The following is a 22,853-nucleotide window of genomic DNA, read 5'->3' on the forward strand; positions in this document are numbered from 1 at the left end:
TTTAAAAATGAGTCTAGCCTCATTTCTATGAAACTTCTTCGAAGAAGTTTTTTTTATTTATGAAGTCATTTTATTTTATGAATTTTTGGCTGGAACTGAATTTATAAAATTTTCTTTTACAAAAAAAAAAAGTTTTGAATGTTCCTTCATATTAAATTAGTATTTCAAGAATATATCCTATATGTTTTTTGCTAAATCATTTGCAATTTTTATAATCAAACTTAATCTATTTTCTCTTGTAATTGTTCGAACACTTGTTTTAACTCATATTTTTGTATCAAATTCTTTTCTCATGATGTTCGTGTTGTAATTATTAAATTGGGGTTTTCCCGATAAGATTTAAATAACTATTATTATTTTAAAGATTCACGAAAAAAAAAAACTATTAAAAACATAAATACACGCCGTATCCTTAAGGCGAGGCGGAACTGCCCTTGACACGGTGACGCGTTCAGAGTTCGGCTCCCCTCCAGTGTGGAAGAGCATACGCTCTGGAATATCATCTCCGAGCATCCCTCACAGTCAACAACTGCAGTTCGTGCCTATAGTTTTACTTGCAACCACCTCAAAACTACAGCTAATCATCTTATTATTCATAATCTCCTAATAAACACAAGTAAGTTCATCTATTCTTTCATATTATTAAATAATTTTGTAACTGCATTTTATAAGTTGTATAAATTGAAATCTTAATGAATGGATCACATTCTTTATCCTCAATTGAAACAACTGCTGAACTGACAAACAAACAAACAATCAAAATTTCTTGAATAAATTTAAAATTAAGTTCATATTTGCAGTTATGCATTAGTGTTTTGGAATAAAGATTACAACAAATTTTGAAATAACATTGTTTAAAATAAATATAGGGTTCTTCGCTACTTTTTTTATTGTTCTTGTTAATGCAAATGAAGGTAATAAAAAAAAAAAATCTCACGTACAATGGATTAGCTACTCATTCAGGAATCTTGGTGACTCTGCGGGTATCCCAGCCTAACAATGCTAACATCACTATATTGACAACCGTGGCACAATAAACCTGCAGGAGTAGTTGATGAGTGTTACGCTGGAGATTAGCGAACCCACTGGCATGTCTTTCATTATTCCTCATACACTCATTTACTGTCAGTGAGCCGTATCTATGAACTGACAATAAGTCTTTGGAGAGCACAACGTTCGTTAGGTCGCAGTAGGTTGGGCTCCATTCATCGGACGTTCCAGGTTCAAGTAAAAAATATGCTATACTAAATTAAGAGAGGTTCCTTGGAGCTCTACAGCTCACCATCAGCTAGGCATAGTTGTTCGCTGAGCAAAAACACTCTGATGACCTCTGAAATAGTCGAAGTGTAGCTAACCCACAGGCAAACTGGAACACATGTTACCCAGACTCTTTAATTTGTAACACCTAAGGGTGCCACAATAGACCTTGTAGGTTACAGTATATTTTGTTTTCGCACCCTGCACTAATCATATCTAAAGGAATGGATTCATTTGAGCTTAAGTAGAAGTGCATAGTTTTTCAATCTACCTCAATAGCAGTAAACGATCGGATATGACAACTTCAACGTAAACCAATCAAATTAAAATAAATAATTATAAAGAATAAAATTCAATTCGTAAAATTTTCTTTGAACACTAATAGTAGTGTCTACAAATTCTTCCTTATTCATGTCTCCTTGACAAAAAAACTATCTTGAACTTGGAATCTGTTTTTTCAAATGCTTAATTTAATTGCTAGAGTCATCTATATTTAGAAATATGTTTGAATTCGAAACTATGTTCCCTCTTAATAATATGAGTTCTATTTCAGTATTTTTTTTTTATTTAAATACATTCACAACTATTTATCTTTTAAATAAATTCATGAAAAAACTGTTATCCTTAAAAATTGTGATTCCATTCAATCAACGTTTATTATTAAATTTTCATCGATAATAATTTTCACCTGTTTTAATAAAACCATATTTTCATTAAAATTGTTAACCTATTGGCTGAAAATTCTCTAATATTAAATAAAAACACATATTATTGATTTTATTTATTCAGTACGTTGTGACCAGGTTCTAATTTTCATCAATTCCCACAGTTTGGTTCATTAGATTTTAATTAACAGAACTATTTGTTAGAACGAATAAAAATATCTATAAGATCCTTTATTACGTATCTTAATCTATCTTCTAATTTTTTTTTTTTTTTTTGTTATCCAAAACATTTTTTAACCCGAGTGAAAGTATAATGAGGGTTCTTGACCCTCAATTTACAAATTTTAATACTTCAATAATAATTACATCTATTATGAAGTTTTATATATTTTCATTAAATTAATTTCCAAATACACATATTTCCTAAAAATTAGATGTAACACTTGGGAACTATGAGTGATCAAATATCTGTAATCTAAAACTGCGAAGCAGAATCTAAAAAACAAACTTGCATTACCAGACATATTATGAATGTTCTTGCAATTTATCAGAAATGAACTCATTCCGTACAAAATATTGGGTCCATACCACCAGCCTCCGCTCTGATGGTCAATGCACATCTCCGCCGGTAACGTCTTTTCAGCTAAGACCTTTTTATAAGGCAGGATAGACTAAGATCTTCTTAGGGTGAGTGCCGCTCAGCTGATGCATAACAGAAAGAGAGAATTTTCTAAATCTTTGGAAAACAGAAAATTGGATTCTCATACTAAAAGTGCAGGCTCTGAGAAGTGTAAATTTAAGTTTTCTATGAACCATTAACACGATTTAAAAACGGTTTTTCATCCAACTAGAAATAGAATGAGATAGAATTGATAATTTGACCAAATAATTGGTAGTAACAAATCAATTGATTCCAAATAAATTGGTTTTATTTAACTGGCATTCGATTGACCTTAAGCTTAATGCAATTCTTGATGTGTAAAATATTGGTCAATATAATTTTTTATTAATCTAGAAACAGCGAGATCCCTAAATAAATTAAAATACATTAGATCTTAATTCCTAAATGCATTAGATTTTTTTAAGTATTATTTAAAAAGTGTGTTAGTTGGTGCCTGTACAAATTTATTTACTTTTGTGCATAAATGATTAGATTTGTTGGAAAAATTTGAGGCAAATTCCAGTTCTCAATTCAAATAACCGCATAAATGTGAACCACTCCACAAAACTCTATGTAGGCAGACTACAGTCTTCCAGACCTTTTCAGACGAGTGATTATTAATACCTAGAGCCATCAGCTTCTTGGACTACCAGACCGGCCAAAGAGGAAATGCCACTACTCGTTCAGTGAAAATGCAAAGGGCTTATAAGGCTCAAAGTTCGACCACCTGTAGAAGAAAAACTCATGCTTCCTTCATTACCCTGGAGTCTTTTACCAGAATTCTGAAAGCTGGAAGAACTGCTCTGATTAATGAGTGTAAAAATAGACCTTTGAGAGAAATAGCGCACTCGGTTCCCACGGGAATATCCAGAATCGCAGCCAGCTGCCGGCTCTTGGAATTTCCCAAGAGGAAACCGAAAACATTGCAATGTGGCGCCAAAGACCTCAGATGATGGCGCTCCTTAAATTATTTTTGATAAATAAATTTTGGGTCACAGTCATGAAATCTTTTTGGCCAACTCCCATGGAATCTAAACTAAATATTTGTTAATTTCAGTTACAGCTTTTTGGGTCCCAGGGAGTAGTTGCTAAGTCAACACAGAGAAGTTATACGAATTCAAAGTGAATAATGAGGTAGCATTTCTATTTTATTTTACCAATGGAAGTAGAATAGAAATAGAATAACAATTTCTGTTGATGGAAGAAATTCCGAAACTAGACAGAATTAAATAAACGAAGCACTCGCTGCCAAATAAAATAACAGGACGGGTAAGATCATGCTTTTACCGTAGATGGAATCACGCTCTCAAAAGTATTACCCTCCTTTTAAAATAAATAGATTCCTCATGTGCTAAGATTAAGTTTTATTTGGCTTGTCTAATGGAATCAAAGGAACCAACAATCAATTTGATAGAATTTTTAAGAGAAGCCTTTCATTTGGAAGAAGTAATTGCAAAGTAACAATACGAGTAACTCTGAACAGAATGTACATGGTACGACCTGCTATTCCGAAACAATTGATTTAATATGTACATTCCAGAAAACAGAAACAAAATAAAAATAAAACTCTCTTGTGCAAACTAAAAAAAAATAGTAGATATCGCTAACAAATATATGGAGGTTCATTCACTTCCTATAATAGCAGGATGGTAGCCACTATTTCCTCCCAGGAATCTAGCCAGTTCACATTTATTCGTTCTGTTATGCCTCGCTTTTAATGAACAAGAAGGATGCTTAAATAATAGTGGAAGAACAGAAGAGAAAAAAGCTATATTGAACAAACATGGTTACTTTATTGTCCCTCATCATGTACATGTTTCGTTTCTGTCTTCGAAACAGAAACCAGGTGTTTGTGTGGGAGAAAAGAAGGATAATAACAATGTGCATACAGCACGCACGTGCAAAGTGTTAAACATTTAATAATTTTTAATTCGCTAGCAGAACTAATGATACTTTAATCTTTTGGCTTTAATTGAATATGTTTTATTTATAACTTCTTCATACCTAAGTAATATTATTTAAGAACGGATACATCTGTATAATTTTAATTGATATTTTTGAAGCCTAATTCCAAATTAAGCTTTAACATATTTTATTTCGTAAGATAAGATTGTAGCCAAGGTTTAAGATTTTTCGTATTTTCCTTATATAGGCCAAGTAGGCTAGTTTTCCTAACAGTCGCATTTACATATTATCTCCTCTAGTTTATCTGTCAAAGGTTTCATTTCGCAACGAACGATTACAACGCAATCTGGCAAGATATTAGAGAATGTTTCTTCTATACTTTTCACAGACTGCAAAGCTGATCATCCCATCTAAGTGAGATTCCCAGTGTACTTATTTTCTGAGCCTATATTTTCCTTTAAAAAGGCCTAATTCCAGATTCGGCAAGGGTACAAGTTAGTACCTGCGATCAGTTACGGCGAATCTCCTTCAGTTTAAACGTTCCAAGATCCATGGCTGGGGAATCAATTACTCGGTAAAGTCAGCGGGTGTTAGAAAGTATTACGGGCATCGCCTTGTGCTAGATGGCCCATCAACTGCCTAAGTGAGGTAAAAGCCACAACTTGGGCTAAAATTGGGTAGTAGATATCCGAACTTGCATAAGAAATCTATCCCTGAAAAAGGAAAGGAGAAACTACGTCCCTTAGGCAGTAGCTTCATTCCCTAAAATTAACGCACAACATTTTTTACAGTCTTATTGGTCCAAATAATCTATAAATTTCAGGGGATATAAACCCCCCAAATTACTTGAGTTAATAGTGAGAAAATATGGTTAAATGGTTGGAGATTGTCCGATAAAAAAGTAATTTCAAATAAGGGGATGGGTGCGGTAAGAGGAATCTTCGTTCTAATATTGCGAAGGTAATACATAGTTTTTTGGATGCCGAAATTCTTTCATACAAGAGGAACGTGAGCAGTATTATGTAAATTTGTGAGTTAAATGAGCACTTCAGAATCTGGAACTATGAAAATTTTTAGTATAGACCCACTCATCAGGAAAATATAACACCAAGCTGTGACGGTTGATTGAATGCTAAATTATTATGGAAAAGTAAAGTTAGATTGAAAAACAAATCGTTCGAAGAAAACTAGAAAGTTAGTAGACTTCAAAAGTGTTTTGAAAAGACGCACATTCGTGCCGAAACGTTTGGCAGAAGCCATTCAACATATACTCTCAGCAGACTATATTTCAAAATGGTAAGAGTAGATTATGTGGGCTACAGAGTATGTACATTATGTTATTGTGAGGTTATCTGAAAGCTGAGTGCAAAAAATCGCAAATCGAGTGGAGAAATTGCAAAAACTTTTTACGCACATTTATAATTTTCTTTTAAGACAAAAATGCACTAATCATTATGAAATCATAAACACTATGATACTTCCTTAAAGGAACTGAAATACAAATAAAGCGAATACAAAAAAAACTTAAATTATCCAAACAGAGCTAAGCTGTTCGCTATATTGCGTTTTATCCGCAAAGAACGTCATATTCCTTAATTTGAACAATAAATGCAAAAAAGCAACAATTTTGAACGAATTGCTTTGTATTTTAACATTCGAATTAGCAAATTTTTGTAGGATATTATGTTTTTATCAGTTATTTAAATAAAATTTACATTAGTATTTTAATACTGTTCAAGACAACCAGTGAAGATTCCTTAAGTGTACTTGTAATTCTTAATTTGATAAATATGTGAACGTTCATTTCTAGCTTTCTGAGACTATCTGTAGAATCCAACTCTGAAGTTCAAGTTAATTGATCAGAATACTCTGTGATTTTCTTCTTATTCTACACAGAGAGTTGTAACCTCATCCTTGAACCGCACTGTTTGTCTGGTTGGAACCTCTCCTAGTTATTATTTCTAGACGAGGAATGGAAGAAAGGAAAAATAAATCTAATCTCAAATATTTACGTCAATTTTTTTTTTCCGTATTATTTGATCAAAAGATGAGAGTATTTTTAATCTGAATTTCACGATAATATGGCTGAAAAAAAGAGAATTGTTTCATTATTATTTAAAAAATTTAAATAAATATGATAAGATAAATTGAGTTTGTTTACTTACTGTGCGCAGATGAAGAGCATGGCGTGATCCTTGACTCAGGAATAAGACAAAGTAATGTTTTCTATTGGATTTTGGATACATCATTTTCATGTTCATTATTTAAAAGAAGGGTTTATGTTTTTTGTTTTTGTGCGACTTGGGCGAAGCTAAAAAATAGTATTTAATCCGTTTTTTACGATATCATAACTTCATTATTTGTATAGTAATGCTAAAATAATTAGTAACTTCCATTATTTTCTTATACAAAATTCCTACTAATAATTCTGCATAAAAATTCTGGAATATTAAGATAAAAGTGGCAGGTAAGTATCCCATAAAAGTCATTCAAAAACGATTGAGTTATGCAATGAGAGATTTATGATAGTTTTCAAATAATTGAGAGTCCAAAGCTGTTCATTCGCTGTTTATCTCCTCTTTTTTCTTTAATCTGTACAACTCCTCTCTAAACTCCAAAACATTAAACTTAAATACAGGGCAACCTTCAATATGCACACGATCGGTGGTTTTGCTTCGGATGCCAATGAAATTAGCTACTTGTTAAGATAACCGTAAATACTTACTCCAGCAGAAGTATATCGTATACTTAAATGGTATTCCTGCCCTATTCGCTGGTAGATAACTAAAGGCTATTTGACTGCGAGCCTTTCATTCTAATGAATGGGCAAGTGAAACGGACATTAACTCTCAAACTATCTAAGAAAATATTAGTATATTCTCTATGTTAATACATGAAATCTACCTTTCCTTTGATGTGAACAAAAAAATAAAATAACAGTCACAACGTAACGCAAACAGAAGTGATCTATAAGATTTGGTCTTTGGTGGTGGAAAAGTGAGGTACTTTCTGTAGAACGAACATCTCTAGCCAGTCATTGATATGCTGGTCCCTAATATTTCATGTATTATTTTAAAAAAACTAAAATAATTCAGCCGTATAATGAAAATTTAACGGAGAACGCCCGAACAAAAAAAAAATTCATCTTCAAATGCAAAGAACGACAAAAAAAAATGCTGCTGGCTCAGAAGTCTTGGATGAGAGATTTGTCTGGCCGGAAAATTGTTGAGTGTCGGGAAAGTCTGACCTGAAGGTGGTTAATAGTCAAGAAAAACAGTTGGACTCTCCAAATTGTCAGGAATAAGATCTGGGTCGAACTCTTACTTATGTAAAAGATTATTACATCGCCTCATCTCCCTTGCTTTTTCTAGATAAAAAGATAGTTTAAGCTACTGATTGGAACGTTAAAACTAATATCTTTTTTTCATTCTTAAATGTATTCTGTTTTATAATAAGTAATTAAAAAGAAGCTAAAGAAAAGTATTGTTACGATGCTGTTAGTTGTCTTTATCTCTCTGTTTTTGAGGTATTTTTATGTACTTTTTTCTGTTTTAATTATTTTTAATTGAGTTTAAATGAGTTGAATTATAATAGCTGACAAATTCAGGGTGTTTGGAGGTTGAGTTTTGGTTCCCTACAGTGGTGTTTTTTCGTCTACAAAGTATACTCCGGTAACGTTAGAGATCGTTACAAAGAAAACTGGTTTGCCACACCCACGTGTTCAATTTAAATTGAGTGTGTTAGTACAGCCGTTTTAAACGTAATTTACATAGTGAATGTTTATAAACTGGGACAATACCCGCAGAACGAAGTGCCTAAAAATCTTTCAGTTTTTGTCCAAAGAAAAGTTAATGTTACTTATTTTCTGTTGACTAATCACCTTGTTTACATCTTTAAAACTTAACTAGTCAATTTGTCAGCTAAGAGAAAACAGTCATATTTAAAAAAAAAACAAATTATAAATATGCATCTAGCAATCAGTATCAAATTCCCTTTAGCTGAATTTTTTGTAAACCTAGGCGCCATTTAAACACTCGGCAATTTTTCGTTGTTAAGTAATGATGATCAGGTAGAATAACTGGCAGAAAATTAATTTACTCAGACCAATTTGGATAAACCATCTTTTCATCTTTAGGTGAATTCAGGAAGCCTATATTCGAGCAAACTAAAAAACAAAACAAAAATCCACAAATCGCCAAACTTCCTTATAAAAAAAAAAGGTGAAAGATAATTTAAAACGGAAGGAAAAAACCAGAAATCTATGCTATCTAAACTGGAATAAACTCAATTTTACTAGATAAGTGTAATTATGGACATTTCCTAGTTCTTTCTCAATTGAATTTAGTTCAGATAACTTAAATCTATTTATCTATAGAAATTATACCAAAATCTAAAAGAAATATTCTAAAAATTCCAAGAGCGATTGCCTCATTTTTATTTTAGCGAAAAAGTAGGTCAATATTATCTGTCTAATCAGGCACAGTAACTTGGAAATTTTTATTGAAAGAATAAAGAATTACGTTGAAGATAGCAAAAATGAAACCAAAATTACCGTTCCAAGGTGTTTAAAAATTGTAAAGATTCAAACACACAATAATATAAAGAATTACTTTCATGTTGTACGCAAATAGTTTCTTTTCTATTTTAAAGGAGGTTTGAAAATTTTAAAAATCCTTCTTTTCAAAGTGTTCATTCTTTTTCTCCAAGAATCAGAATGGAATTCCTTGGGGGGAAAAAAGTTCTGTATTTTGTGTTTTACAATTGAAAGAAATGTGACCATAGATTTTCTCAAACAAAATTTCAAAATACAGAACGCAAAATGTGAAAAACAAAATGCAGCGTTTGCCAAATCTTTTCTCACAAAAGGCATTTCAGAAGCTCCATCTCTCCAGAGTCCATAGACTTTCGGCTCTAAATCCAAAAAGCAAGAGTTTGGTTGCAATCCATCTCGATAATAATACTAAATTCTCACTACTATTCCACAGTGCATATTAAACCTAAACGGCACCGTTGAAGGAAAACTAATCACCTCAACCCTTCCCTAGAACTATTTTAATACCAGTTTTCTTGGAAAAATGGATAGGTTAGTTATCATGATATTAAAATGCACTGTGGTGTACATTGAACTTTTCAATTGCGTGCTTTTGTTGGGCATGCAACAAAGTGGCGAGCCACTTTTTCATCCTGAAGGTAATTCAGAGTATTGGGTGTCATCATTGAGGAATGGTAGTCAGTGGAGCACTACCTTGGGGAATACCCGCGCTCTGTCAGAGCAACAAGTTTATAAACCTGTCTTTGTCGGATTTAGGAATGTACTATAACGAGACTGGTGAATTCAAGATAAACCAGTGTGAGTAATGAATGCCAGAATTAGGATTTACTATTATTTAGGTTAGATACAAACTCGGGTCCTAGGTCCTATGCCTTAGGGCACCTGTCCCAAACATATATAAATTCAATAATCCCCTTAAACTGTTTCCTAAAACTCCACAAAACTGTGGTCCTTGTCAAATTTCTCTTTCAATATCAACTAGTGAAAATTTATAGTAGCAAAGCATCAGGATATTAACAAACATTTTTATTTCCTCTTAGTCTACTAAAGTTGAACAAAAATATAGGTGTAAAAACATCACAATTCAAAAAGTTATTTCATTTGGGTACCAAAACAAGAATCGAAAAAAGAATGATCAATTGCGATTTTGGCAGCGACTTTTTCCTCGGCGTTTGATCCTAGTCCATCAACCATTCTCGACCTTCGCGACTTTCATTTCTTTGTGTTTATCACTGAAACAACTCCATTCTTAAGCTTTTTAAACTTTGCTTAATTTTTTGACGTTGGCTTTACATCACTAATATGGTTAGTATAATTTAAATTCTAAAATACCACATACCTTGCGTCTTTTCACACTTAATGAATCAGTGCATTAAAAAAGAGTAACAGCTATAGTTAGAAGTCGATTAACAAGTAATCAATAATGCCCTTATCTTAAAAAAAAAAAAAAAAAAAAAAAAAAAAAAAAAAAAAAAAAAAAAAAAAAAAAAAAAAAAAAAAAAAAAAAAAAAAAAAAAAGCTACAAATTATTTTAAGTTGACAAACACAGATAAGATTTATTCACTTGTTATGTTTGCCGTGAAATGAGCAAATGAAAATTAAAATAAACAGTTTAAAAAATGTAAGTAGCAAAATAAACTAGGAAACTCATGGAAAAATAAAGGTAACTTCGTAGTTCTTTAATGGTTTTATCAAGGCCATTAATTATTATTGAAAATGGAATCATCTTTTCCAGCACGTGCGGAATGTGCATTCAGATTCCTATCTTTATTTCAATTTTTTGCAACGTTATGTTTTGACATATATGATTTTTATTTATAGGTCATACAGTTTATTAATTATTAAATTGAATGCATGGACGCAATTTAACTAAAAACAAAAAAATATTATTCACAATAAACTCAATTTAAAAGCAATTACATCATTTCATAATGACACATAGTACTAACTGCTTCAGCAATATTTACTGCATAGAACCCACTAATGTGCGAAATTGAAATCACCCTAGATTATTTTATGTATTTAAATTACTTTTATCTTATTTTTCTTAGTTTTCTGTCTCGTACACTTATTTTATCAATGTTATTATTACTTCTTAAAAATATATAGCGAATTTATTTGCTGTGGTCAACACAAGATAAAAACAATCTTTGACAATAATATTTTGAGGATTACGCTGCTGAATTCCAAGCAGAAATCTTGGGTTTGAATCCATCCACTTATCCTTAATTTGCTCTTCTTATAGCTGACTGTCGGGTGCAGTTCAGTGTTGTTAGGACCGAGAAAACATTGTCTAGAAGTCGACAGTGCACTGAAAAAAAAGCTCTCGGCGCTAATGCCCTCAGACAATAACTCGAATTAATAATAATAGAATGAATCACCCAACTTTCATGGTTCCTAGATTTGTGTTCTGCTAGAAATATCTCATAAAACCAAATGACTTTCTATTATTCGCAGGGTAGAAAACCTAGGCCACAGCGAACAGATGGTCTATCTATGGTAATTCCGCTGGTAGAAAATGTGCTGTTTAAGAAGACTTGTAAAGAACTTCTAGACAAAGTAAAAACAAGACCAGTGTTGCAAGCACAAAGATATAGCGCCTTCATTTGAAGTTGGAAGCGCTAATGCACGATGAAAAAAGATTGAAATTCAAGCCACTTCTTGCCTGATACTTCCTTCATCCTCCTGACCAAACCTACAATCGCTAAATTGTGCAAAGAACATGGGATGCATGTGATTCCTTAATCTGCATTAGCCTGTTAGGAGACCTACAACAATTGGCTCCCGGCGCGTTGTAATAATGTCACAGTAAGCTAGTGTGTAACTTAAGATGTACGAGTACAATTAGTGTTGTACTATTAAGCTAGATAGACATCACCATGATAGAAGTAGAAGATCATATATTGGGGGGTGAGGGAAGACCAAGTGTATTCACTTAGTGACCAAGTGAAATCACCAATCACAAAGTGAAAACAGTGATTTTCCTATTCAGCTTAATTATCTAATGTATTTTTTTTTATTTTAGAGATAACCATTACATAATACGAAAAACTTATCATCACGAAACGAATTTTCAAGTATGTAAGAAGCCGATTTGAATTCAAGGCAAACATGAAATAATAATAGAAAAAAAGAAGTTTGCTTCAAAAAAATAGACAAATTTATTTCATTAAAATTTAAGGAAAAGATCACGTTTTTTAATTAATAATCAAAAATAATTAATATATGTTTGTGTACTAATTGTAGGAAGATATTTTTTTTTAAATTATGCGTTCTTTACACTTGGCACATTATTTAATTGAAGAATATTATATTTACCCATTAATTTATAAACAGAATGCATTCATTCTATTTATTTAAATGCTAAGATTTTATAATTCAATATTGTCTGAAAATATCACTTTAAATTGTTTTTATCAACGAGAGAAAAGCTTTTTGCTCTTATTATATAAAGTATTTTCGAAACAATCAACGTTTTGAGGATTCCTTTGTAAGAAAACTTTTTTAGGGAATTGTTACTCAATCCTTGGATTCCTTTTGAATATGTTTTTGATGTAACCCACATATGAAAACGGAATTCGTACGAACAAATTAACAATGTCAGATTTTTATTGAGTTTTTTATGGCTTTACAACAAATAAATTAATATTAAAATAAATTTAAATTATTCTACGGTTTTACCACATCTTCTGGCGAATTCTTAGATTCCTTGACTTTTAGTTTTGGAAGGAAAAAACTCTTCAACAGTAGATACAACACACAACAACACTCTAAATTGTTCAATTGCCCCTTCTGAAAAAAATGAGCCCATTGATCAACAAATGATAATGATAGGTACCTGAGATTAAATATAGACATACTCGTAGATAGTATCTCAATTCCACGTTATTTAACTACTGGCTAAATTTTTATTTTTCCTCAAAGAAAAAAAATAAACTTATACTTTACAAAAAAAATCAAGCAGGACTGATAAGCTTCATTACTATTAATAACAAAAAGTTTAAAGAGTTCTAATTCAATCCATGTTAATATTATATTAACAACAGGAACAAATATCGCTCTAAAAAAGGTCCTTAAAGGAAGCGAATTCACTTCCCACTCTCAAATATGGCCTTAATTCTATTTTCCTAGCAAAATGTTTCAATTTTTAGTTGATCCATGTGCATGGAATGTAAAACGATGCTTCACATGAATGTTTCCAGGTTTGAAACTAGCTGCCGGCCCTTGGACTTATCACTTCTTAGAAGCTTCTTACAGCTCATTGGTGATGGACAGTATTGTCTATAACAAGAGAACACTTCAGTAGGCCGATAGTGCCTTGAATAAGAAGCTCTGTGCACCAATGTCCTCAGACGTTGACGCGCTTTTATTTATTTATTTATTATTATTATTTTTTTTTTTTTTGGCGCATCAACAGCTGAGGTTATTAGCGCCCGGAGCTTTTTCTAGTGCACTGCCGGTCTCCGGACAGTGTTCTCTCGTTACAGACAACACTGTCCATCACCGGACAGTGAGCTGTAAGAAGCTCCTAGGAAGAGAAAATCTAAGGGTCAGCTGCTGGATTTATTATTTTTTTTTTTTTTTCTAAAAAAACCTCACCAATGTTTATTCTTTCATTTTTGATGAATATTAATAAGTGACACAAGGTTGTACCAAGAACTTCTTTCCATTCTTTTCTTCATCGTAATGGCTGTCTCATCCCGCTTGCTGCTATTCTTTTATCGTACATAGGTGCTCGCCTAATCCAACATCATCCTTGGTTTCTCTCCATTTATATTTTTACTTTCTCTCACTCTACAAGCGATGAGTCAATTATATTCACTTTAAAATACAAAGAAAACATAGAATTTTATAAACAACTAATTAGATAAAATTATGCTCGATTCTCGTATACAAGTAATTTATAAAATTAAAATCCCAAATAGGTTTTTTAAAATTTTATTTTCTTCAATAACAAAATTAGTCATCAAAGTTGATGTTATTCCTAGATTTCAATGTTAGCTACGTAATTATGAAAGGATCTGCAGATTCTAATTTATGATAATTCTATGCAAAAAAAAATAAAATAAATAACATAAAGAAAAAGTAACTTAATCGTTTCTTTTCTTTACGCCCTGTTCCGTTTAGTAATTTGATGCAATTAATGTAAAGTTAATTTATAAACTAATGTTGATCCGTTCATGAAAATTTTTTGCAGGTTCCAGGATGTACAATTTCCTAGAATGTGTTTTACTAAATTATAAAGTAATGACAAATGAATCTTTTAATCATTATCTGAATGAATCCAAAAATTAAATCCATTATTAAATGATTGTACAAATAAATATTTCTTCTGAGATCCCGCACTAGAATTTTATTACGGTTAGAATCTGCACTTTTCACCTTACCTAGGGCAGGAGCAACATAAGCCTATTTATTTAATAATAAAATGAATTTACAATTGTAAATTTTATCGTACGAGAGGTAAATAATTTGAATGAATTATATATTGAACATGATAGAACACGAGCTCGACCTATCGCGCTTACATTCCTGTATTGAAACTTCTGTATGTGTAATTCTCTGATTGCAAATGATACAGTGAAAGGAAATATTTTTAAAAAGAGCATTGTTTTGTGTTTATCCATTTATTTCATAGGCCTAACATCAATAATAAGATGTTTTAAAAACAGAACGCCACAAATGAACCAAATTGCCTTGCCGATTGCCACATTCTGAACAATTTTTATAAGATTTCTTTCTGAGCTCTTTTCAAAAATATTTTTACATTCTCAAATTGGTTAATTTTGCTCTTACTGTTGTCAGACCTTTATATGCGATGCACACATTGCAGTCATCCAAATTCAACGATACTTTGATAAATTCTTTTTAGAAATGAATTACTGCGGAAATGAAATAATATTACTCATACATTGAATGTAAATTAGTCAATGAACGTATGAATGGTTGAAAATAGTGTTTATGTTCGCTTTTTGAATTAGATAATTGATTTTCATTTTCAGTATCAGGATAGATTGCAGAAGTAATTTTCGTGGAAGCCTTACACCAGTTTGTGCCAATCGCATCAGATAATCAACGAAAACATAAAGAGAAAGGTAGTCTTTATAATATGAACCTCATCACTAACATCTATGTTTCTATATATTTAAATTACGAGTAACTCGTCGCATTTAAAATTCATTCAAAGGATCTATTCTTCATCCAATAACAATAATTTGGTATAATAGAGGATGATACCACCAGGGTCCACCCTGCATGCTGAAGCGATGGTCCAGAATGAGTGGAACCTCTTCAACCACCTGTACCACGAGTGGACAACCTACGGCCCGCAGGCCACCTTGAATAATTTTATGGCCCGTGAGATTCATCCTAATTTTACAAAATTTGTTTATTATCTCTAAATGGAACTGATTGACTTACATTATAATAACGAACTAAAACTCATTTTTGAAACAATAGAATCAAAAGCAGATTATTAAGCACATATGACACCAAAAATAAAAATAAAAAATCTGATTTGAGAAATCTGGTTCAAAAGGATGTGAGCGCATTTTAATCAACTTACATCTGCGAATCGTATTTTTCGAAAATGAAATTCGCAAAACATTAAGTTAAACTGTAACCGAAAACATGTACAAATATTATATCTATTACATTTTGTCCTATTGGTGTAATCCTGGCGAAAATATGTACTATCATAGTACCCGTTTACCTCTACATTTGTGCGGAATTGCAGCTTTCTATCAGAATTTATGAAGGAGGTATTTGGTGATGAAGTGTGGGAGCTTTACATTTCCTCAATGACTCGATCTATAAACCAACATATTACAATAGTTTTTTATAAATATACCACGCCATGGATTTTAGATAATGGAGAATATTGTCATGCGAATAGAGAAATTTGAGAGGGAAAGTTACAACTTAAAGAATTTGAGAGAAACAGCGCCTCCTGCACTACTTCGTTGGTACTGACGACGTTGATAGTTGCTATTTTTAAGAAGGATATATTTTGCCACAAGAAAATAATAAAAATTACCTATCTTAGAATACTTCTTCTCGCAATGAATAAAACTATCTCATGACAGATAATTATTATTTTAAAGATTTATCGAGCCCTCTTTAAGAAGATAAAAAATCTTCAACATTTTATAATTTTAATACTGCTATGGACAATGTACTTCATAAAGACGCTATTATTTTAAAAAGTGATAAATAGCTACGTTTATCTTTAGCATAAATTGATTATGTAAAAACGACGAAGAAGAGGAAGAAAGTAAACAAAAAAATTCTTCTGAATAAAACAATTGTTTAACTTGAGAAAAGTAAATAAAATAATAAATAATAAATTCCGCCATTCTATTGATGGTTTTGATATATGGTTGTGTGCATTTATAGTTATAGATATTTCATAAAAAATTATTTTAAAAACCTACTATCTTATCTTCTTTAAAAAATATTTGATTTTTAACAGATTTGATGTCTGTACATGATTTATTTTCTTTTTATATCTTTTCATTAATAAAGATTAACAAAAAAAAAAGTTGATAGCAATTTACTTTTATCGTATGAAACGATGTGTAAAGAAAATATATATTTGTTAGGCATTTTTTGTAAAATATAGAATATGAATACGAAATTGCTTAATAAAGACGATTTCGCTAAACTTTCATTTTGAGGTTTTCTTTTTACGTACGCATTTAAGAAACTGCATTTTTTGGGGGGAGTGCAAGGAGTTCAAAGAACATTAGGACAATTAAAATATTAGTATTTTATCAAGAAAATTGATTTTCTTAAGAAAATTCAAAAACTGGAAACGTTCTTAATATTATCATTCAAAGCGATTGAAACAAATGTAAAGGCTTACTGAATGAAGCTTCACGTAATGATTCAATTTCCTGTGCTAGTGTGAAGACCTTTACAATGCCACCAGGTGTACGTGGGTTTCTACTTGTTTCGAAATTTACCATTCCAACACAATAACAAGATGATTCATACAAGGTCGTAACACTGACCGGACGGATATATTAGAGAATATTACAATTTCCTGTTATATTATGGATTCTCTATAAATGAGGACACCAAATAGATAAATTGTCTCTTTTAAACATTTAAAAAAAAATCAGATTCAATGTATGTATGTTGAAAATATTGTTGGGTCCGCAGTATATCATTGATTTTGTCCATCCGAGAGTTTCATCGATCATCTAGGTTTGATTCAGATCCATTCAGGATTTGGTGAAGAGACTTTGAGTTAATCAAGTTTAGTGTGTGACATAAATATAGTGAAACTTTAATTCTCTACATCAAACTAGCCAACGTTCTACGTTGAATGAAAATCAGAAAATGGTCAGAAACAATAGACGATTCTGTATAAACCTTTTGTAATGTTCTGGTTCAATTGTTTACCAATATGACTTGTTAAGATTTAGTAAATGACTCAAAGTATCATCTTGATATTAACTATAAAATTATTGTATTTAGGGATCAAAGTATTATTTCCAACTCTTAACATTCCTTTGTTTGCAACCAAAGAATTTTAGAGTGTTCGCTCTAACTTTTTCTCAAGTTTTGAACTGTAATCGATGGAAATAAGCATACTTACAAAGTAATATTCGGATGTGCTATTTCGAGATACCTTTATTAAGTAACAACTGGATTCCTGAAGTTCTTAGATTGGGCGAAGATAGAACAAACTGGACAAAGGAGAGGTACATGTTAAAATTTTACACTATTCTTGCCCATCCTTTTCCTTTGCACTAAATTCTTTGCCAAACAACTACTACACAAATATTCTGTATTCCTTCCAAGAAAAGTGAGGAGTTGGAATCAAATTCTAGGAATTAAATTAAGAAATATATTTTTGAGAGCCATTTGGTAAGCATAAAATTACGAGAGGCTCACAATTGTGTGTAAGATTGTGAACAAACCTCTGAAAGAAACCAAAATAACTAGAAGCTCAATCGGTATTTTATTTTGCTTACTTAATAGATATGATCGGAAGTTTCTGGTAATTTTGAGGCTTCCCAAATGGTTATTAAATTAGATAATTAAACTGATCAAATTAGAAATTTTTCTGTAATTTAACATTTTGCCTCAAGATCATTGGTGCCCGGAGTCACTACAGTGTTCTGTTCTAGAGGCATCACTGTCCAATACTGTTCAGTACAGTCGTTACCGTACAAAACTGTAAAGCTTCTACTAAGAGAAAATCTAAGAGTAGACTTCGGATTTGGTCTAGCGGCTTCGCTAGTCTACCGCACTCCCAACTGAATTAATCTCTTCCATTAAATGGTACTATAATTGAAATTTAAACACTCAAACTTAAAATTGCTTTTAATTGACAGCAGGGGTTCGACAGAAAGTTATAGATAAAAATCCTCACTCTGGAAACACCATTTTCTTGAATGGATTTTTCCAGAAAAAAGTAGTTCCAAAAGTTTTGTCTATTATAAAAATACTCCTTTGTCACGCTGTAAAATTAAATAATGTTTACGCTTGCTTAAGAAAGCAATAAAAATTTATTTTATTTGAAATGAGCCACACTTATTTTAAAGAATTATCAAAAGATTGCTCATTAACAAAATAAAATCCAATGAAAGGCGATAACGTAAATGCAGATATCGCCTACTGATATTTTCGTAGAATTTTAGAACTCTTATTTACTAAAACTTATTAACGTCCTTGATTGTAATCTTCAATCTCTCATTAGAACATCCATTGCAAAAATGAAATAGTTTAACAAACTGATTTAATTCCGACCATCAAGAAGAGTTTTTGAAATTCATTTATGTTCAAACTCACTCTGATAATAAAATGACAGAATGGCCTGGATTAACCTAATTTTTAAAACGTCATTAGCAGAAAATAAAAGTATTGCAGGAATGTATTGGTTTATTATCTCTGCTGCTATTCTGAGGCAATTTTATCTAATATCTAATAAAAAATTATATGTAACTTAAATTGCACAGTTACATTCCCCTTCTCTGATTTTCTTTCCTGAATATATTACAATAGTATTTAAATATTTTACTAAAAAAAAAGTTTGTTTCGTTGCTAACCTCCACGTATAGCAATAGTTAAACTGATTGCAAAGATTTGTTCCACCTGAAGAATATAATGTCTCAAGCTTAAAACCTTCAATGAACTTACATTACTCTATATAGTAAATTATTTCATTTAAAGAAGTTTTTAATGTAACATAATTTACCAATACATTAATGATACTGAAAGAGATGACCGAAGTCCTCTTGTGGTGCACCATCCCCTGATGTAACGGATTGTCTTGACGAGCAGGCCCATCATTTCCTTACACAGGTTCTAATCGGGAAAAAGTCTACCTATTTTTGTTGTACAAAAGAATTTTTTCAATATCATGTCGATCATTGTTTGACTAGGAGTTGGCACCAGTGAGATCTTTCAACGAGGCATCAAATTTGGTACCATATTTCGTCAAAGTACTGGTGAAAATTAAATCTGACTTGAATAAAGATCTGGGATGTGCTAAAACCAATTAATGCTCATGAAGCCTCTTTCACCCACATAACCCACATAACTGCGTGTCAGTTTTTATAACAATGATATTTTCAATATCGTGCTTCCATATTGATAAGTTCAAAAGTAGCTGCCCAAGAGTCTGTATTACAGAAATATGTAGTTGATATTTTTTTAGAAATGTACTTTACTCTCTTAACTTAAGATAAAGTGGGTTTACCATAGATCTTCTTTAATAATATTTTTTATACTTCTTTTATTTATGCTTCTAATATTCTAATTAAAAATTCTTCGCCAAAAAATGCAACTGTTTTCTAAGGTGTCACACTTCGTTGAATAGTCTCACCTAAGCGTCGCTTTTTTATTAATTTTTTCGCAAAATTCACTCATTTTAAAAGTCAAGGGAATTTAGATAAGGTCAGTTTGTGATTACTCAGACCATTAGGATTTTCAATTAAGAAATTTATAATAATTATAAATCATTATGAGATGCTCATGGTATTAATCATTAAAGGCTAAAAGTTTTCGTTAACTGAACTGGCATGCATACCTCACAAGGTTAAATTTTTATAATGTTAAGGTTAAAAAAATAAATATAGAAAAAATCCAAAACATTTTTATAGATAGGTGTTCCAATAAATTAATAAACTGATTGCATAGAGCTTTATATGTTCTATGCCTGGTAATCCATTAAATCCAATCCCGAAAATGAAGAGAATCTTTCCCAATTTGGAGATAACATTTGTTTCAGAGGCACCAAGGTAATCCAGCGGAGCAGAGTTAATAGAAAGGCTCGCAAAGCTAAAAAGTATTGTTGGTTGGTTTGTTGGTTTGATTTCTTGTCTAGTCCTAGAGTTTATTTTAATGGTTAATGTGAGAAATTAATAGTAAAGTATGTTTGCAACATGGTTTTTTCCATGACACCTAATGTGGTAGTTGGACGAAAAAAAAATCTCTTTCCTTTAACCATGGAATCGTTCATTCCCAACGTCTTCCATTCTTCAGAACCCGCTTGAATATTTCGGACCTTGACCAGATAATAAGACTTACGTCTTGTTGATAAGTTGTACTTTGTAAAAGAAGGTAAACGCAAATAATTTAAAAAACATGGTGCTGTAAAATTCAAAGTGAATTGGAACAAAGAGCTGAGACAATTCTGATTATTTTTCTTTACTAGATTATAGAAAAAAAATACATCATGGCAAGTCAGCTCAGATTAGCCTTTGGTTACTCAAACTTTTTAAGGACTTTATAATTACGAAATGGAAAAGGATTCTGAACTCGAAGTCTCTTGGTTTTCAAACCGAAAACAGCACTTTTAAAAATTGTATACAACAACATTTATTATATATTTATATATCTGTTTCAGACAAAGAAACGATGGAAGAAAAGAGTTTTTTGTTTGCATTCATCGTGGTAACTTTAGGAGTAAGTGCTATAATAGCAAGTCCCACATTTAGTTATGATGACAGACCTTCATACATTGATTGTGTAACATCAGCTGAATGTGGAAAATCAGAGTGCTGTTCGCTCAGTAAGTATTCGTTAGTAAATAAGTGTTTCTATCTATCTATTTAATAGACTAGATGTGTTAGTTTTAAAGTCAAAAAATATATTTCACAACTATCTTCTAACGAAGAGTAAGAGAAACTAATAATATACATAGTTTATCTCTTTCATTTACAATTCTTACAGTTCAAATTGAAAGATTTTTTAAAGTTTATTTTGATCAACTTCACGGGAAAGTAAGCTAGTCCGTTAAATCCAATGGATTGAATGGAAAATTAAGTCTATGCTTACCTGAATTTAATAAAAAAGCAATGTTTCCCCCAAAAAGTTTCTCTACTCAAACACATATGCATTATACTTAGATACTTCTAAAGGTGCCATGATAGCCGAGCAATTAGAAACTGTAACAAGCGAAGAAATAAATTGTAGAAAATATAAAGTACTAAGACATCCTGGGTAAAACGAAATCGACTTACGAATGGGCAGAAATGCTAAGGATAGAAACATCTACTATTCAATGTTGTGCCAGCCGGAAGAACGAAGGTAAAAAGAAGAAATTAAGGTGGATGGGCAGTGATGCAAGAACTCTGGGCATTCGGAAATGGTGGTCAGCTATCGAGACTGCGAACAATGAAATGAGATTCTTGAGGCAGCCGAGATCCAGATAGAAGTACTAAAGATGATGAATGATTGAATGGGAATGATGAGTAAGAAAAACTAATAAAATTCCTAGTATTACTATTGAATTTTATTTAAGTGGAAAATGACAAATTTAAAAAAAAAGGTTTATTAGCTTCGTACCACCTCTGACTACGAAATCTAATCGGTAGATGCTAAAAAATGTTATTATATATTTTTGGTGAGTAAGTGCAATTAGTATTAAATCATTGAGTTTTTACGATAAATATGAAAGAATGTCTACGAAACCCAAGCTAAACCTAATTTTGTTGAAAGTTTAAGTAGACATTTTATTTTCTTTATTTAGTTTGTAGAATGGTTGCGATAAAAGTGAGAGATAAAAAAAACTCGAAACTGGGTGTAACATCGTTGTAGATTTCTTCCCTGTTCCGCTTTACTTCCATCCCATATTCTCTTATACCAATCCTAAAAGACAGATTCACTTTCCAGATCACATTTCTCTCCAGTTCTTATAGCCTTATACATATAAGTACCCTTATTTTGCAGAATTAATTTCCTGAATTCACTTCAAACATTCTCCCTTAATTTTTTTTCCAAATATTCCAATTTCTCCTTATACTCTCTACCTCATTTTGAAGAAAGTATATTAATTTAAATAGCCATAATTTAATGAAGAGGGCTATGTGTTTAACATCAAATATTTTTATAATGTTTCAGATTTTGGGAGATTCTCAATTCCAACATGTCGCCCTCGGCTAGAATTAGGAGATAAATGTCGACCTGATAATCAACCCTATTCCACTAATGTTACATATCCTGATGAAGTAACTGTTCACCTGAAGAGCGTTTACTATGTACTATGTCCTTGCCAAGGATCTCTGACGTGCTCTTCTGCTGGAGAATGTATAGATCCAAGTGATGATCCAGATTTTAATTACCTGAATGAATAAATGGGACGTTTTAAATATTATTTTTTCCTTCGCGGATTTTTTTTTTATGAGAGCGAAACTAAAACATGAAACACTTAATATAATTACTTTAAAAGCATTTTAAATTTATGCGCCCCTAGCTGTGATAAGTGTTTTATAATGTTGGATTATTCCTCCGTATCATTTATTATTTAAATGTACAATTTTATCTAATTTCGTACAAAATAAAATACTTATAATAATAA

General features: G+C 31.5%; 1 protein-coding gene across 1 annotated transcript; it reads left to right on the plus strand.

The window, feature by feature from the left end:
• The first annotated feature begins 457 nt into the window (after window positions 1-457).
• On the plus strand, window positions 458-22,853 carry LOC141461111 (astakine-like). Its single transcript, XM_074141814.1, has 3 exons — window positions 458-616; window positions 20,901-21,065; window positions 22,397-22,853. The coding sequence occupies exons 2-3, from the start codon at window positions 20,912-20,914 to the stop codon at window positions 22,627-22,629; spliced, it is 387 nt and encodes a 128-aa protein (XP_073997915.1). The 5' UTR covers window positions 458-616; window positions 20,901-20,911; the 3' UTR covers window positions 22,630-22,853.

The sequence above is a fragment of the Rhodnius prolixus genome, unplaced genomic scaffold, assembly GCF_049639745.1.
Source record: "Rhodnius prolixus isolate KJV_2025 unplaced genomic scaffold, Rpr scaffold_6, whole genome shotgun sequence".
In the NCBI taxonomy this organism is placed as follows: domain Eukaryota; kingdom Metazoa; phylum Arthropoda; class Insecta; order Hemiptera; family Reduviidae; genus Rhodnius; species Rhodnius prolixus.

Excerpts from the sequence above, each read along its gene's own strand:
- LOC141461111 (XM_074141814.1), top strand. The coding sequence starts at position 20,912 with ATGGAAGAAAAGAGTTTTTTGTTTGCATTCATCGTGGTAACTTTAGGA. Across the intron at positions 21,066-22,396 it reads ATCAGAGTGCTGTTCGCTCA|ATTTTGGGAGATTCTCAATT; the intron begins GTAAGTATTCGT and ends ATAATGTTTCAG.